General features: G+C 37.6%; 1 protein-coding gene across 1 annotated transcript in view; it reads right to left on the minus strand.

Moving 5' to 3' along the window:
* The window catches only part of TNIP3 (TNFAIP3 interacting protein 3), a 53,049-nt gene that overhangs the window by 14,504 nt on the left and 21,977 nt on the right, over positions 1-16,568 (minus strand). The window contains exons 4-8 of the mRNA XM_073017827.1: positions 13,887-13,952; positions 12,311-12,460; positions 9,402-9,530; positions 4,964-5,080; positions 1,913-2,038 (exon numbers count right to left, since the gene is read on the minus strand). Of these exons, the coding sequence (XP_072873928.1) occupies positions 1,913-2,038; positions 4,964-5,080; positions 9,402-9,530; positions 12,311-12,460; positions 13,887-13,952 (588 nt within the window). The remainder of the gene's footprint in view (positions 1-1,912; positions 2,039-4,963; positions 5,081-9,401; positions 9,531-12,310; positions 12,461-13,886; positions 13,953-16,568) is intronic.

Consider the following 16,568-nt stretch of genomic DNA (forward strand, 5'->3'; position numbering starts at 1 on the left):
GCCACCGCGCCCGGCCGTCAGTTCTTTTTTTTAAATATCTTAGCATTTAATCTGCTGTTAATACATTTAACATACATCATCAAACCATCTACTTCGTCTCTGTGAATTCTATCATTCTCCTACTGAGTAAATGAGACTTTTTAAAAAAGGATTGGGCTTTCATTACTTTAAAGAAAAAATTTCATAGCTCTAAGCTATCACTTTAGATATGATTAAGATTTTCCTTTAGGTTCTAGGCACAATTATGCCATACTGCATTTAGAAAATACATTTATTTTGTTGATACCAATCAAGTTTACAGGTGACACAGGAGAGGACTTGTGGATTATAGTATATAACGTTAAGTAGATAGATGTATGTTCCTGACCAGACTAAAAGTTCTGTAATGGCAAGGACATTGCCAGTCTATCACCAATCTTAATATAGTAGAATAAACAAAATTATATAATTGTATATTGATATATAATTTATCATACAAAAATAAATAATTTACTAAAAATTGTTTTAAAATTAAAATTGTTTCACTTGCTGTTGTACTGGCAGCAAATTTTACAATTGCTTTAAAAAACAAATTATTTTTTGTTCTAAAACTGTTTTACTGGCAGCAAGTAAAACAGTTTGTACAGAGACAACTTGAAAGAAATTAGGCTAGCTAGGCATGTAAGAAACAAATTAAAAGAATAAAAATACAAAAAATTAACTGGGCGTGGTGGTGCATGCCTGTAATCCCAGCTACTTGGGAGGCTGAGGCAGGAGAATCGCCCGAACCTGGGAGGTGGAAGTTGCGGTGAGCTGAGATCACGCCATTGCACTCCAGCCTGGGCAACAAGAGCAAAACACCATCTCAAAAACCAAAAAAGTATATATATTATCTCTTTTTTTTTTTTTTTTTTTTACCAAGAGTAATGAGAACATTGTCTTATCTATTGTTACATGAATTATTAGGTTGCCTGAATTATTTTCATAAAATTATTTGATTTTTTTACTACTATTTTATTTTTTCTAATTTCTTACAGAGAAAATGGTTCTGCAAAACAATTTTTTCCACGTAAAATTAGGAATTTCAAGTTAATCTTTAAAAAATCAGAGATAAAATTAAATTTAATTCACAATCCACTTTGTATTTGGAAGAAAATGATAATTGTTTAAAAATTTTTTATGACTAAGAATCTTGAAACTAAGAGCTGCCACAGCATTGCCATAACAATTTTCTATTTATTTAAAAGTATTGCAATATTTTACAAACAAAAATGGTGCAGTTTGTTTTATTTTTTAAGGCAAAATTATGTTAGCTACAGTTTCCTTCATTAACATCACTATTTACCCATCATGGCAACTTCCTGAATCTACTTTAATATATTCAATTACACTTAATTTTAGTATGCTTACATTTAATATATTCTATTTTAATAAACTGGTGACCATTATCTGGCTTCCTTGAAAGTACTCCAGTTACATTACATCTGGGAACCACTGAACAAAATCCTCAGTCTCACATATAAATGGCATTTAGAAATATGTATGTTTTTGGCAGACAGGAGCATTCCAACATAGCCCTTCAAAGAAAATGACAAGAATTTTGAAAACCACTTCACTTTATTTGAGTACTAGGTAGTTCAACTCTCATTCTACCAGGATAAATATTATGAGAAAAAGATCAAAAGGACTCTATTTTATAAAAAAAAACTTTGGAATCCAATTTCTTGGGCAATTCCTTAATATACTTAAGTTAAAAGAAATTTCCAGTCATTTTCATCTCTTTACAAGATTGTTTAAGAATGACTTCATCCCAGGTGCTGACCTTTCAAAAAAATTCGATGGCAATTAACAGAACTCAAAAAGTCTTGAATTTTTTAAATGAAAAAAAAAAATGCATACATGCTGGCAAAGATTATTTTGTTTTGACTTGTACCTGGGAATTCAGCCTGTTCAACTGGGATTGGGAAGTTTCATTAATTTGCTGTAGCTCCTCTTTCTCTTGATTAAGTCTCTCTCGATCTGATCGTTCCTTTTTGAAGTCTTCTTCGTATATTTGCACCTAAGAAATATTAACTTGCTGTTACTGTTAGCTTCCTTTTCTCTTAAGCCATGTAAATGACTTTATTTTAAATGACTGCTGCCTACTCCATTATTGTAAAAAACCCTCCCAACTAGTGTTCAGTGTCACTGTTTCAGAGCAAGTCATCCATCCCTAACACAAGGACTTTGATGTATGAATACTGCTTGAACTTCTAAAAGACAGTTTACTGAAAATAGCTGTTAAGTGTCACTAAATACTGACATGCCCAAGTTTCCAGACATAATGTATAAGTTGAATGCAACAGAGAAACAAAACCCTTATGTATGTGGAAAAGCAAAGCATGATTGTTAAAAGGTATTCACAAATTTTCCCTTTATAAGTTACTTTGGGTGTGTATCATAAATAATAGTAATATTTGAGTGGAACACCTCTTGAGAGGCACTCCAAATATTCCAGAAAAGTGACCAAACTAAAAACAAACACAGGTTTAAGTATTGTTATTGTTTTCAACTGACTTATTGTTGACTGAGGGCTAGGAGACTGGCATATAAAGCTATGAAAACAAATGAAACTTAGGGAATGAAGCAAAAACATTCCTCTAAGACTCTGATTTAAATTACTACTTATATTGGAAGCTAGTAGCTAGATTTTTGTCTATTAAAACTACTGCACATTACACTTTCATCACTAACAGTGCAACACATTTTAACTAAAGGTTTATCAATTTTATTGTTCTAAGTCGACAGCAATAGAACAAAATACTCAAGGGAAGAAATTAAACATTTTGTATACCTCTACATGCAGATACACATATTAAATTTTTAAGTGTTTATTCACCAGAAGTACAGAAGGGAAACTACATCCAGCCACACTGACATTTTGATAATTTTTTTGGTTGAGAACTGACATTCATTTCCAGAGACAGTTAAACTAATGCTCTGTAAACAATCACCAGAGGCATTTTAAATGGGAGGAGCCCATCTAATTAGAATTAAACACTGGCAACGTCATCACTTTAGTCAGGTAGGGGCCAAGATTCCCACTCAGTTTCTTTGTGCATTTAAACCCTTTAGTGTTTCACGTGGCACTTGGTGATGTAACAATTGTGGATGCCTGATTACAAACATGCACAGTTAAAATATTTACAGAGAAAGTCAGCAGTAGAGACACTGCAAAACTATGGAGATGGATTTTAGTCTTCCCACAGGGATTATGAAAAAAGAATATTTGTCACTGTAAGAAATATGAACCAAACCATTATTATAAACTTTATGTGTAAAAGTGACTCTTGCATGTCGTGTACCTTATATGCAAGTTCCGAAGATGTCAAGTGTTTGAACATAAGCAGTACTTTTGGTTTTTGAAGAAATCCTGGCTAGCACCAACAGTACTCTAGGGGTTGAGAATTTGACAGAGCTTTGAGACTGTGCATATTACCCTTATTCTCTTCATGAGTTTATTTTTCAGCTATGTATTTTGCCCTGAATGTAATGAAGCAGATTATTCAAGTAAAATTGACAGAAGAGAAAATTCAACTTTACCATCAAATGCTATAAAATTTTTAGATCTATTCACAGATAGGTTACTTCATATGAAGCAGTAACAATAAAACAAATAACAGCAATAATAACACAATTGCTCGATTTTTCCATGTATTGCAACAAAAATCTTTGTAATTAGTACTCACTCAGGGCAAGAGCAGTCAGTAAATCATACCCAGGGACATCAGAAAAATGATGCTTTCCAGCCCTTTGTTCTATGGCACCCTGTCTCCCATTGCTAATAAGTTACTGACAATGTGTGCTTCAGGGATTGAGGTTCCTTGACGTATCCTATATTTACCACTATTGCCATGAACCATTCCAGATTTTTCTCTACATTAGTTTATTTAACCTCTCACATAAAAAGAGACATGATATGCATGGTCGGCCCCTCAGTTAAGTGAATTCCAGCAGATTGAGTAAGTTTAGACACAAGCAGTTTAACCAGTGCAGTATCTCCTCTGCACTATGCTGCCAATAGATACGTGCAGAAGTTGTAGAGAGTGCATCCTTACTCTTGCTGTCCACTTGGCAATAGTGAGTGAGGTTAGGTGAGTGGAGAGGAGAATGCTATTGTGCATCAGTGAATTGCTAAGTGGTGCGGGACTAGCTGAGCAGACCTGGTTTCAGTGATTATAATAAATGCAAAGTACTCTCTTTAAAACTGCTCTATTGTGCAAAGGCCTAGAGGCTAGCAACTACAGAATGATCACTCAGCTGCTACTGTTTACTGAAAAGATCCAGAGTTGGGATTAATAGTGTTCTTAAAATAAGCCATGTGGCTGGGTGCGGTGGCTCACGCCTGTAATCCCAACACTTTGGGAGGCCGATGCAGGTGGATCACGAGGTCAGGAGTTTGAGACCAGCCTGGACAACATGGTGAAACTCCATCTCTACTAAAAATAGAAAAAATTAGCCAGGCATGGTGGCGTGTGCCTGTAGTCTCAGCTACTCGGGAGGCTGAGGCAGGAGAATCGCTTGAAACGGGGAGGCAGAAGTTGCGGTGAGCCGAGATCACGCCACTGCACTCCAGCCTGGGCGACAATGGGAGACTCCGTCTCAAAAACAAAATCAAAAACAAAAACTATGTCTACATGAAACTCTCTAGCCCCAGTGCTAATAGAACCTCACCCAAGGTTAATTGGCATGTCCCTCTTTTAACTGTGTGATCGGGTAAGCCATTTAATCCATTTGAAACTCAGTTCCCTATATTCTAAATGGTGGGACTGAACTAGCTGATCTATATTCTTCCTATCAAGCTTGAAAATTAGATAATTCTACTTAAAATAAATGCAAAAACCTTTGACATATTTCTAGCAGCAAGACATCTAAAAATACCCAAAGAAGCATGAACAATGGGCAGTATGTTCTCCACAGGATCATGCCTCTTCCAGCTTCTCACCTGCTGCTTCAGAACTTCCATTTCTGTTCTCATCTCCTCATGGCAAAATTCCACTCGAGACTTCCTCAAACAGTCCTCAGAAAATGAACACTTGAAATTCAAGGCATCCTGAAGAACCTATGTAATAAGATAAGTACACTGTTGATCTAAGATTTACCACATGGAATGAATTCTTTTATAATTGTTACAATCATCTCAAATGTACCCACAAATAAGCATTTCATGTTCAACGCTGCTGACATAACCGAGTAACTTTCTTCTTTCTGATTTTCTCATATATGTATTTTTTTTCCAGAATCTTTGTCTTTTCTATATGATGATGCTTATGTTAATTGATCCTCATTATTATTTAGGTTTTGATGTTGGACCCTCCTCCTCCACCTAGCCAACTATGAAAACAAAATCTGTATCTATAGACTTTCTCCAGATTCTCTGCTTCAGTCAAATGTATACCCTATCAATGATGCTCAGACATTAGGGAACATCAGAGGTAGCAGACATGCCCATCCCTTGGTACTGACTCCCAGAGATTATGAATCAGTAGGCTGGAGGGTATAGTTTCAGAATTTGCCTTTCTCAGAAGCTGGTGTGGCTGGTCCCAGGTAATGTTTTGAGTAATATTCTGCTATATAACTATGGCATGCCCTCAGCAGGAGAGAGGGACATCCACAGAAATGAGAGCCCATGCAGATTCAGAATCTGTTAGCTCTGTTGTGCTACTCTTCTGCCCTGGCCTAGCCACAGTCCTATTTGTTTTCTGCTAAAACATTCATTAACTCACTACCGAGTGGAGAGGCCCTGCTTTCTTGACATCCAGTATAAGTTGATCCTTTTAGCGTGGCATGAGGAGAGGAAAGAAATGCCTATATTCACCAGAAAGATGATCGTCCTTAGTCCTTAGTCATTAGCTTATCATGATCACATCATTACATTATTTTTGGTAACGTCATATGAAAGACATTGCCTCTATTTTGAAGACCTTTGGTTCATGATAAGTTCAACAAAAATGACTTCCAAATATCGTGGCAGAACACTTCTCACCCTGGTGTGGCCTCAGAGACCACAAAATGACTACTTGCTCATTATCAAATGAGTCCTCTGTACAAATAGAAAAGGTTTCTTTTCAGAGATCTAAGAATAATTGGCTTCTGTATTTCTTTAGTAACTTCAACAGTGTCTATTTGGTGATATTAGTGGTAACTAACTCCACTGCATTACTATATAATATGGTCATAAAGGTAGGAAAAGACAAGCAAATGTATGGTTTTGAGTATGTGGACAGACTGGGAATTTCCTAGTAGAATGTCTTAGAATATATAGATACTGTCTAGCCTGATATGAATATCATTTTTTTCAGGAAGTTGTAAGAGAAATAAAGAGCTTTCTTCATCCTTTGGGGAGAATTTACAGAAACAATAAAAGTAGCTTAATAATTTATGTTTTGTGAGGATTTGTGCTAAGCTCTAGGAAGTGTCAGAATAGTTCATTTTTTTTTCAACGGGTAAATAGTAGTAGAGAGAATCTAGGGTGGGGTGGGCCAAATGGATTATGGCAATTGAATATGCTAGTTCCTTATCCTACACCTGGGAATAGACTACTTTTGTAGATCTTGTTATTTGCATTTTCTGATCTATTTTTCATGCTATTTGGGATCCTAGAAATTTTGTAAATGAGTCATAAATGAAAGATGAGTCTAATAGATATTTATTCCATTTTGGGTTTTCCCAACTTCCTTGAACAAACACCTATAACTTATTCTAGAATATTTACGATTAGTACAGATATTCTAAACAGATCTACCGAGATGTTAGACAAATCAAGTTTGCCCATGGGTGGCACAAGCTGAGTAGCCTTAGGTAATTGTTTTCACTTTGGTTAAACATCTGGCTTCCCTTTAGGAGCCTGATAAAAACAAACTCCCAGGTATTTTCTTCAAAGCAAATAAATTGAATTGAATACACACAATTGTGTGAACTTCTGAAAACAGTATGTTAATTACTAAGCTGACATATTACACAGTTTTGCTGAGTGAATATGGGTCAGCAGGTATTCAGCTTGTACATAGAGGGTAAGCTCTGGATTCCATGCTGTGATGGATGGTGTGCACAATCAGCTACCAAAAACAACATTTTGAGTAACTTCTGTTTATCACATTGGTAAGAAGGAAAAGAAAAATATTCATTGTAAAATAGAAGAACAATAATATCTTACATTAGGTACCAATACCCATCTTAAATAAGACAAAAATCTACTGTCATAACTCATCACTTTATATCTATACTTTCAAGGGACAGCTTAAGGTATAGATGTGGGATGAAATCTTTTCTGGCTTTAAGCATGCTTTTATTTTTTCCTCACTACCCATAAGTAATGTATTATGCCTGTTAAAGCATGAATTCTAGGTCCAGTATTGTCTACCAAACATATTATATACTAGCTAATTAAATTCATCCATTCACTCATCCAATAAATATTTAAGATCTTACTCTGAGCAAGGTCCTGTTCTAGGTATTCAAGATACAGCAGTGAAAAAAAACAGAAAAATTTCAGAACCACATTATGACATTGCCTGAGTCCCTCCCTCCCTAAAATACACGTTAAAATGATATTTTACAAATGCATTGTTATAAAGATGGTTACATAATATATGAAAATGTGTTTTCACCCCAAAAGTTTATTTTTTCTTCTAATTTTAAGAGAAATTAAACATAAACATACTTATGGGCCCCTAAAAGTACTACAGGCCTAGACACTGTGCCTCCGGTGCCTAATAGAGGAGTTGGCACGAAAATCCTACCCTCATGGAGTTTACAACCAAGATTAGTAGCTAGAAAACAAATAAAGTCATAAAAGTTAGACTATATATATATATAAAAAATATATATGTATATTAGATAGTAATAATTTCCAAGGAAAATTTAAACCAGGAAACACCCGTAGTATAGTATGTAATTTTAATTAGGATAGCCATAAAAGTCATCTTTGAGAGGTGACATTTGTATAAAGATCTGATTCTACTCAAATTATTTTTTCTAATTGAGATTTTATAATTATAAAATCATAAAATTTTAAAATGTAAAATTTCATGCAGAATTATTAAATTGTATTATCACTGGAATGATGAAAAATTATATTTTTCTAACTTTAAACAATTTTCTGTGAGCTACAAATATGGACACACAAACATGAGGAGTGCACATGGACATGAGCACAAATACAGCATTCTTGGCTGTTTTAATATCTACAAGGTTTATATCTTTGTATCTATATTTAGGGACAATCTATAAATGAGACAATGTAAGAAAACTTGTAATATGGTATCAAAAATGGGAGGATTTTAAATATAATCTCAATTGTTTATAGTTCCTCTAATGCATTTGTGCAACATTTTCTGGAAGAGAACAAAAGGGAAAAGATAGATTTTGCCCTGCATTTGTATGTTTGAGCATGGTTTTTCTCTCTCAGAGGATAAAGTGTATTATGAAGTTTATCCTCACTTTCCAATTTTCTCCTGAAGAATAACTTGTCCCACGAACAGATCTACTGCAGGATCACATTTGCAAAGCATCCTACCAGCTATGCAGGCACATACTTAATAATTTGAGGATCTTTAAATGACATCCCTGAACACTAGTTAACTAGAACCATGGGCATGTGGTCCAAAATACAGGGGTTGAGCATCTGTTTCAAGTCCAATCACCTACTCTTGTTTCAGAAGACAATTTGTGTTTTTGTGTTCTTTTATCAGGAAATATCTAGTTGAGAGATGCATATCTCAACTCAACCATGTGCTATAGCATTCCTATGTTCCACATATGGGTTGGCTCTTGGAAAAGTCAACAGTATAGGATTATTTTTCCTGAACTATTTAGCTACCCATTCCTCCAAAATATGAACCAACTAGTCCATAAAACAACACACACACACCACTGCATGCACATGCGCACACCTTTCCTCTCCCTGACTTTAAAGTAGGTTTTAGACTTGCACTTGAGAGAGCTACCATCTCAGCCTTGGATTCGGCATTTAGCATGCTTCCTTAGAGTGTGTTTCACACCCAACTCCATAGTGATCATTTTAAATAGCAGTTTGTTTCCTGAGGAAGCTTTTGTGGTTGACCAAGAGATACGTTATTGTTCGCAAACACCCACTTGCTTTATGTGGTTCTTCAAACTAAGAAACATTCTTACTGTCTCTATAATTCCTCCTCACTTCTCTTTTTCATGATGAATCTTTGTAGGGACAAAAATTCCCTAAAACCTCCTTAGCCAAGTATGGCTGAAAGCTGCAGCTAGGAGTGATTTATAAAATCACAGCTAATTTCTTGTGCCTCAAGGCTGGGACCCACACTGCAGCCTAGATTTTGTGTGACTCTCGGTAAGAATGTTTTATGCAGGGACTTCTCATTTTAATATCCCATGCTTGACCTGCCTGATACCTTATTAAGGCGTTTTATTTCACATTCGTAATGTTCCTTCTCCTCGTTCACAAGAGCATTTTTTTCCTTTAAAAGCTTATTCTCTTCCTTCAATTCACGTAATTCTTCATTTAGGCGTTCCTTTTCCTTCTGAAGTAAAGACCAAGAAAAGAAAAGAAAAATCAGTACAAGTCGAATGAGATGATATTGTAGGAATTCTGATATATCGGCCGTGGCAGGCAGATTGAGGGGTCACCCTTCTGAAATACAATAAAAACAGGACCTGCAAGACTTTAACTTAACATTCCACTTGAGCGATATTCTTTGGATGAATGCTAGAATTAGGATTGAAGGAATCTTTCTTTTATCAGAATTTACTGAAGTATCTTAGAAATTTTGCGACCCCAGGGAAAAAAAAAATCAAATTTCCCAATTCTGGGTTTTTTTTTTGTTTGTTTGTTTTGTTTTTGTTTTTGTTTTTTTAAGATGAATTCTCACACTATCGCCTGGGCTGGAGTGCAATGGTGAGATCTCGGCTCACTGCAACCTCCGCCTCCCAGGTTCAAGTGATTCTCCTGCCTCAGCTTCCCTAGTAGCTGGGATTACATGTGCCTGCCACCACGCCCGGCTAGTATTTTATATTTTTTAGTAGAGACGGGGTTTCACTATGTTGGCCAGGCTGGTCTCAAACTCCCGACCTCGTGATCCACCCGTCTCAGCTTCCCAAAGTCCTGGATTCCCAATTCTTACTTTCAATTGTCAAATAAATGGGTCTGCAGGATAAGCAAGTCCCTATGTACTGTTACTAGGTGATGGATAAGCAATTAAGAAACATAGCTGAAATGGCGGAAAGAAAAGACTTTCAGCTATTTCTTACTGTCATTGTAAGAAAACAATCCGAAATGTCTCAGAGCTCATTCCTGCATCATTCTGTATTAGAAAGAGGGAAAAGAGAATAATCTTTAGGCCAATAAGACCCTTCATTACAGATCTTATTTAGAGCACTCTATTGTTGTGATTATTATTTTTAAAAGGGAGAAATCAACTAGTCCAACTGCCACCACTTCTCCATGTTTTAGATTATCATCCAGAAGTGCAGTGTTTTAAACAACTGAAGGTTAGCTGCTTAAACATCAACAGGCTCTGGATTCAGACAATATCTCCCACCTCTTAATTTTGTATAACAGATAGCAAACATTTTGTGAAGTAAATTGGATTCTTAGTGAGATTGAGATTTTAACCCAGGAAAATAAATATTGCAGAAAATAGGTAACTCAACATGCAAAAATAGCTAATATATGTGTTAAAGTGTGTTATTTGAGCAACTAATATTTCCCAATATGATTACAAAATTTAAGAAATCCGCTTTAGGTAATTCATTTTCTTTAAAAGGGAAAATATTTCTACTTGCTTTTATTTAAATAGAATGAACATATACACTTAGAAAATAAGCCAATTATTTTCTAAGTTAGCATAATTTAAGAGAAAATTATTCCCAATGAGAAAATGGTCCCAACTGCATTGAGGGAAAAATTACTCAGATTCCTGGCTAGGATGTAATTGGAAAAGGAAATGACTGCTACATGGCAGAAAGGGAGTGTTGCTAAACTCTGCTTTCCTGACTCACTGTGACAAAGACATCCTCAGCCAGGTAGGAAAACCTGGACTGGCATTGTCTGTGCTAATTTTAGACATTGCCTTAAGATTTCTACGTTTTGGCCGGGCGCGGTGGCTCAAGCCTGTAATCCCAGCACTTTGGGAGGCCGAGGCGGGTGGATCACGAGGTCAGGAGATCGAGACCATCCTGGCTAACATGGTGAAACCCCGTCTCTACTAAAAATACAAAAAACTAGCCGGGCGTGGTGGCGGGCGCCTGTAGTCCCAGCTACTCGGAGGCTGAGGCGGGAGAATGGCGTGAACCCGGGAGGCGGAGCTTGCAGTGAGCCAAGATCGCGCCACTGCACTCCAGCCTGGGCGACAGAGCGAGACTCCGTCTCAAAAAAAAAAAAAAAAAAAAAAAAAAAAAAAAAAAAAAGATTTCTACGTTTTAAAATATTGCCAATGCCTCACGATTATCAGTGATAAGACTTCCCCTCAGAGTCTTTACACTTTGTTTTTTCTTACTATACCTAAAATAACAAGGGACCATTAGAGTTTAAGGTTTTCTCCCTTTTGCTACAATATTCATGAAGTCCAATAATGGAAAGTAAAACCAGGAAGAAAAAGAGTGTTTTTTAGGAAAAGCTGTCATCTCAACACCATCCAGTTCTCAGCAAGGGACTGATGGAGCTTTAGAATCTGGAGGTTGGGTTCCAGTCCCTTTTTATCAACGTGGGCAATTCAATTTGTTTACATCTCAGCTTTTTCATCTTTAATATAGCAAAAATAATATTTTGCTCACAGGTGGGCCGAGAATGTTAAATGAGATAATGAGGATGAAGCCTTTTAAAAATGTCATAAATTTATGGTTACAGAAGTAAAACCTCTTACGTAAATCTCTCTGTAAGCTTGAAAAGCTACTGCACAAATACAAGGTATTGCCATATTATTATTATGAACACTACTAATAAAAATAATAAATACGAATAAAAGCAAAAGAAAAAAATAATTTTCTCTTAGGCTGAAATGCCCTAGAGAGTCAGCAAATCTATGGATCGGTTTTCTTCTTCCTGGAAGGGCCTGGGGGATGACTGTCTGCCTATTTATGCAACCAGGAGAAACCCGGCAGAGAATCTCCTTCCTTCTTGTTCTAGAGAAGTCACCCTTGTTCATGGCTCTTGGGGACTTGCGTAACCCATACACCCTTGCACATCGGTCCTTGCTCAGTAGTGAGTTGATTTTAATAAAACGGTAGGTTTTCTACAGGAAATCCCCCCGCCCCTTTGCTTTTACTTGGATCCTCTGGGCTCGAGAACCGGGGCCCCGCCCACCTCCTCCCGCTGCAGCCGGTCCCGGGTCAGGTCGCGCTGCCGGTCTTCCTCTCTCTGCCTGTCTTCCTCTCTCTGCCTCTCATGCCGCTCCTTCTCTCGCAGGCTGAGGAATCTTTCTGCGGCGTCCAGCTTCGTCTTCAGCTCTGCTACCTGAGGAGGTCGTTCACAGACAGCTGCAGATACCTTCTCTGAAGCTCACAAGCCCCTGGATTTATTCCCAGGCTACGAACTTTGGACAGAAACGCCCCACCCCAGGACGTCCCCTAAGGAGAGGTCCTAGTTCCCACCGTCCCTAACACAGATAGGGATACTCGCGTTTCAAAGGGAGCTTGGCCTTGCACTAAAACAGCCTCCAGCTCTTCCTTCTTTTCTCCAAACCACCCCTACTTCAGAGGGAATAAAAGACTTAGACCACACCCAGGGAATTCTCTAGGTTTGTTATCCTATTCTCAATTCTCCAGGTGAGCCTAGACTGGTCTGGAAAAGGCAATGAGGGGTAGCAGGTTAGGTAGAATATGCCTACACCAGAGAAAAACAGACATGGCCTTTAATTTATCAGTAATTTGCAGCATTTGAACTCCTACTAGGTGCCAAATGACTCTGATGACAGAGTGACAGGTCCTCAGAGTAACCACAGTCCAGAGCGAGAATCTTAGAGAGGGGTGCATCTTCCAAGATGAGGATTATAGCCATCACTAACACTGTCTTCACACACCTGCAAGCCCTTCGAGAAAGCAGCTTCAGCATTCTCTCTGGGATCATCATCTTTAACATTTACAGACCCGTATTGCCCCAGCAGGGATATTGCAAGGCTGCCTGACCATTGCCTGGTGCAGTGGGAACATTATCCTGAATCTTTTAAATTCAATACTTTTGGGTAACAAAATGAGGAGGAAAGGAACAATGCTGCTATATTATAATACTCATGGTCAAGTTTCTTAATACTGAATTATTTAGGGGAAAGTACTTTCTCTCTTTATCTCTTTTTGAAGATAGAACAATTTTAAATTATAAATGGTCTTTTATGTATTAAAGGAGGTTTTCTTCCAAAAGCCCCTTTCTCACCAGAGCTTTTTAAGAGCAAATGTGCTTTAGATGGAAGAGGAGATTGCCCCATTTTTCCTCACACTTTCACTGTTACCACCATTTGTTTCTCTATTTGTGGAAAACAGCTCATGCTATCTAATTAAAGAATTATGGCTAACCTGGCATAAACAGTATGAACTTTAAACCATACCTCACCTCACATATAACTCTGTATTTGTGGCTTCTAGGGACAAAGGTAAGGCTAGGATACTGTGTGAGCCATGATAAATGTGCATAAGAACTCTTGAGACATCACTGGGGGCCGTTTTTGCACTTTTCTTTAGCTGTTGTTCAAGATGACTCACTGACACCGTTCATTAATCTTCAGTGCCATGAGACCAATACTACACTCAGCACCCTCCCCCATCATTTTCCAACAGTTGGCTATCCACAAAGCTCTTTGTAGCTGAAATCAATGAGACTCTTCACACAATTGGCCACACCAGGATAATGGATTTAAAGAAAATACCGAATAGAGAGAGGTATTTACCTTTCTTTCATATGACTCTTTCATACTTCTAAATTGCTGATCCCATTGCTGGTTAACTTCCAGGAGCTGAAATTATTAAAATTTGGGGCATCAACAAAGAATTTCTGCCCATTTGGAAATTTTGTAAAAAAGAAATTACTTTCTGAGCTTATTAAGATTTTAGAAGCCATGGATGAAGACAATATTTTTTTTTCATCAAGTTCTGATTATGCTAGGATGATTAAATTGAACACACTCTCACCTTTTCACAACTGGTTCTTATATGAAAAACTATTGGCCGGGCGCGGTGGCTCACGCCTGTAATCCCACGGCTCTGGGAGGCCAAGGTGGGTGGGATCACTTGAGGTCAAGAGTTGGTGACCAGCCTGCCCAACATGGTGAAATCCCGTCTCTACTAAAAATACAAAAATTAGCCGGACATGGTGGCATGCACCTGTAGTCCCAGCAACTCAGGAGGCTGAGGCAGGAGAATCGCTTGAACCTAGGAGGTGGAGGTTGCTGTGAGCCGAGATCGTGCCACTGCACTCCAGCCTGGGCAACAGAGCGAGACTCCATCTCACGAAAAGAAAAGAGAGGAGAGGGGAGGGGAGGGGAGGGGAGGGGAGGGGAAAAACTATTAAGTCGTAGGTGTATCTTGACAAGGCAGCTGAACAGTTTATCAGTAACCTTTAACTTTTCTTAGTTATTTGAATTTTCATTTTCTTTGTTTAATCCAACCACAATCTGATAAAAATTTGTAAGTATTGATGATTGTCTGTAAGATTTCTTCATTCATGAAGGTTCTTTTCCCAAACTTTTTCATATTTTTCTATGTGCTTACACTGATTATAATGAAATACTTTTTCCAGCTCTTTTAAAGCAGAATTTATGCTAACAAAGCCTAGGCTCCATTAACTGATCATGATTTTCTTGCAATAATGTGCTTTAAAAGATTAACACATGATTTACAATAAATATTCAACAAATAGATAATATCACCATTTTGAAAATTTAGATTTTCAAGAAATTATAGTTTTGTCATAAGACAGTATTTAGATGCATTTTAGGCTGAAAATAATTTAAAGATCTTAAAACTATCTGCTAATTAGAAGGCAGAAGAAATGCTATCATATGTGGTTAGCTTTTTGTTGGGGAAGTTTGTAGTTTTCTGCATTAAGAGAAATTCCAACACTTATGGATATGGAACAGACACTGAGAAGATAGTGGTAATGACTAAAAACTAGCAAGACTTTCTCCTAATTAAAAAGCAAATTACTGAATCCATAGTGGCAGTTACTAGGTAACTCTTATGCCGAAAATACATGTCATTATTTAGTATGAAATTGTATAATATTATTATATCGAGAGTTACTTTGTTGGCATTTTAGGGATTCCATTGTGTATACTATAGTTACATTACTCTGCCACAGTTTAGTAATTTTCCAGAAGGTCACAATATTCTTCGCAGTATCAAAGAAGAGTAGAAGGCACCATAGAAGAGAACATGAAAGATTTAATACACAGGGCCGGGCGCGGTGGCTCAAGCCTGTAATCCCAGCACTTTGGGAGGCCGAGACGGGCGGATCACGAGGTCAGGAGATCGAGACCATCCTGGCTAACATGGTGAAACCCCGTCTCTACTAAAAATACAAAAAAAAAAAAACTAGCCGGGCGAGGTGGCAGGCGCCTGTGGTCCCAGCTACTCGGGAGGCTGAGGCAGGAGAATGGCGTGAACCTGGGAGGCGGAGCTTGCAGTGAGCTGAGATCCCGCCACTGCACTCCAGCCTGGGCGACAGAGCGAGACTCCGTCTCAAAAAAAAAAAAAAAAAAAAAAAAAAAAAAGATTTAATACACAGAATGAATTAGAAAAGGAATTACAGACTGGGCATGGTGGCTAACTCCTGTAATCCCAGCACTTTGGGAGGCTGTGGTGGGCAGATCGCTTGAGGACAGGAGTTCGAGACCAGCCTGCCCAAAATGGCAAAACCCCATCTCTACTAAAAATACAAATGTTAGCTGGGCATGGTCATGCATGCCTGTAATCCCAGCTACTGGGGAGGCTGAGGCACAAGAATCACTTGAACCTCAGAGGCAGAGGCTGCAGTGAGCTGAGATTGTGCCACTGCACTCCAGCCTGGGTGACAGAGCAACACTGTCTCAAAAAAAAAAAGAAGGAATTACAAAATTGACAATATACAGAGTGCTAAAATTGTTATACTTTTCACTACTTCCTCTATCAAGAAGAGTAAAGAGGTTCTAACATTCGTTAAGCTCAGAAAAATAAAACTCAAAATAATACCCATTAATTCCCAGGAACATTTTAGAAACAAACTTTATTTATGACAATGCTTTCTAACTCCCATGTGTTTGGATGCCCAAACCCTGAAGTCATAGCACCTAAATCAACCATACTTAAAGACTTTTCAAGTAACTCAAGAAACCTTGGGTTCCAACGTGTGTGAAGTTGCAAGGCATAAAGGGTAAAGGTCATAAGCCATAAAGGATAAAGGCATAAAGGATAAAGTCACTTGGTCTGTGTGGAGGAAACATCTAAGTTTTGAGAAAATTAGGATTTTGTTACCAGACTTATTACTTTGTCATTTTTCATTCATCACTGCACAGACACTGAGACAAGTATGAGACATACAGGTGAATAAGAAAAAAGCATTTGCTCTCAAAATAGTGCAGTCCAGTATCTTAAAG

This window comes from Chlorocebus sabaeus, chromosome 7 (assembly GCF_047675955.1).
Source record: "Chlorocebus sabaeus isolate Y175 chromosome 7, mChlSab1.0.hap1, whole genome shotgun sequence".
Classification (NCBI taxonomy): Eukaryota; Metazoa; Chordata; class Mammalia; order Primates; family Cercopithecidae; genus Chlorocebus; species Chlorocebus sabaeus.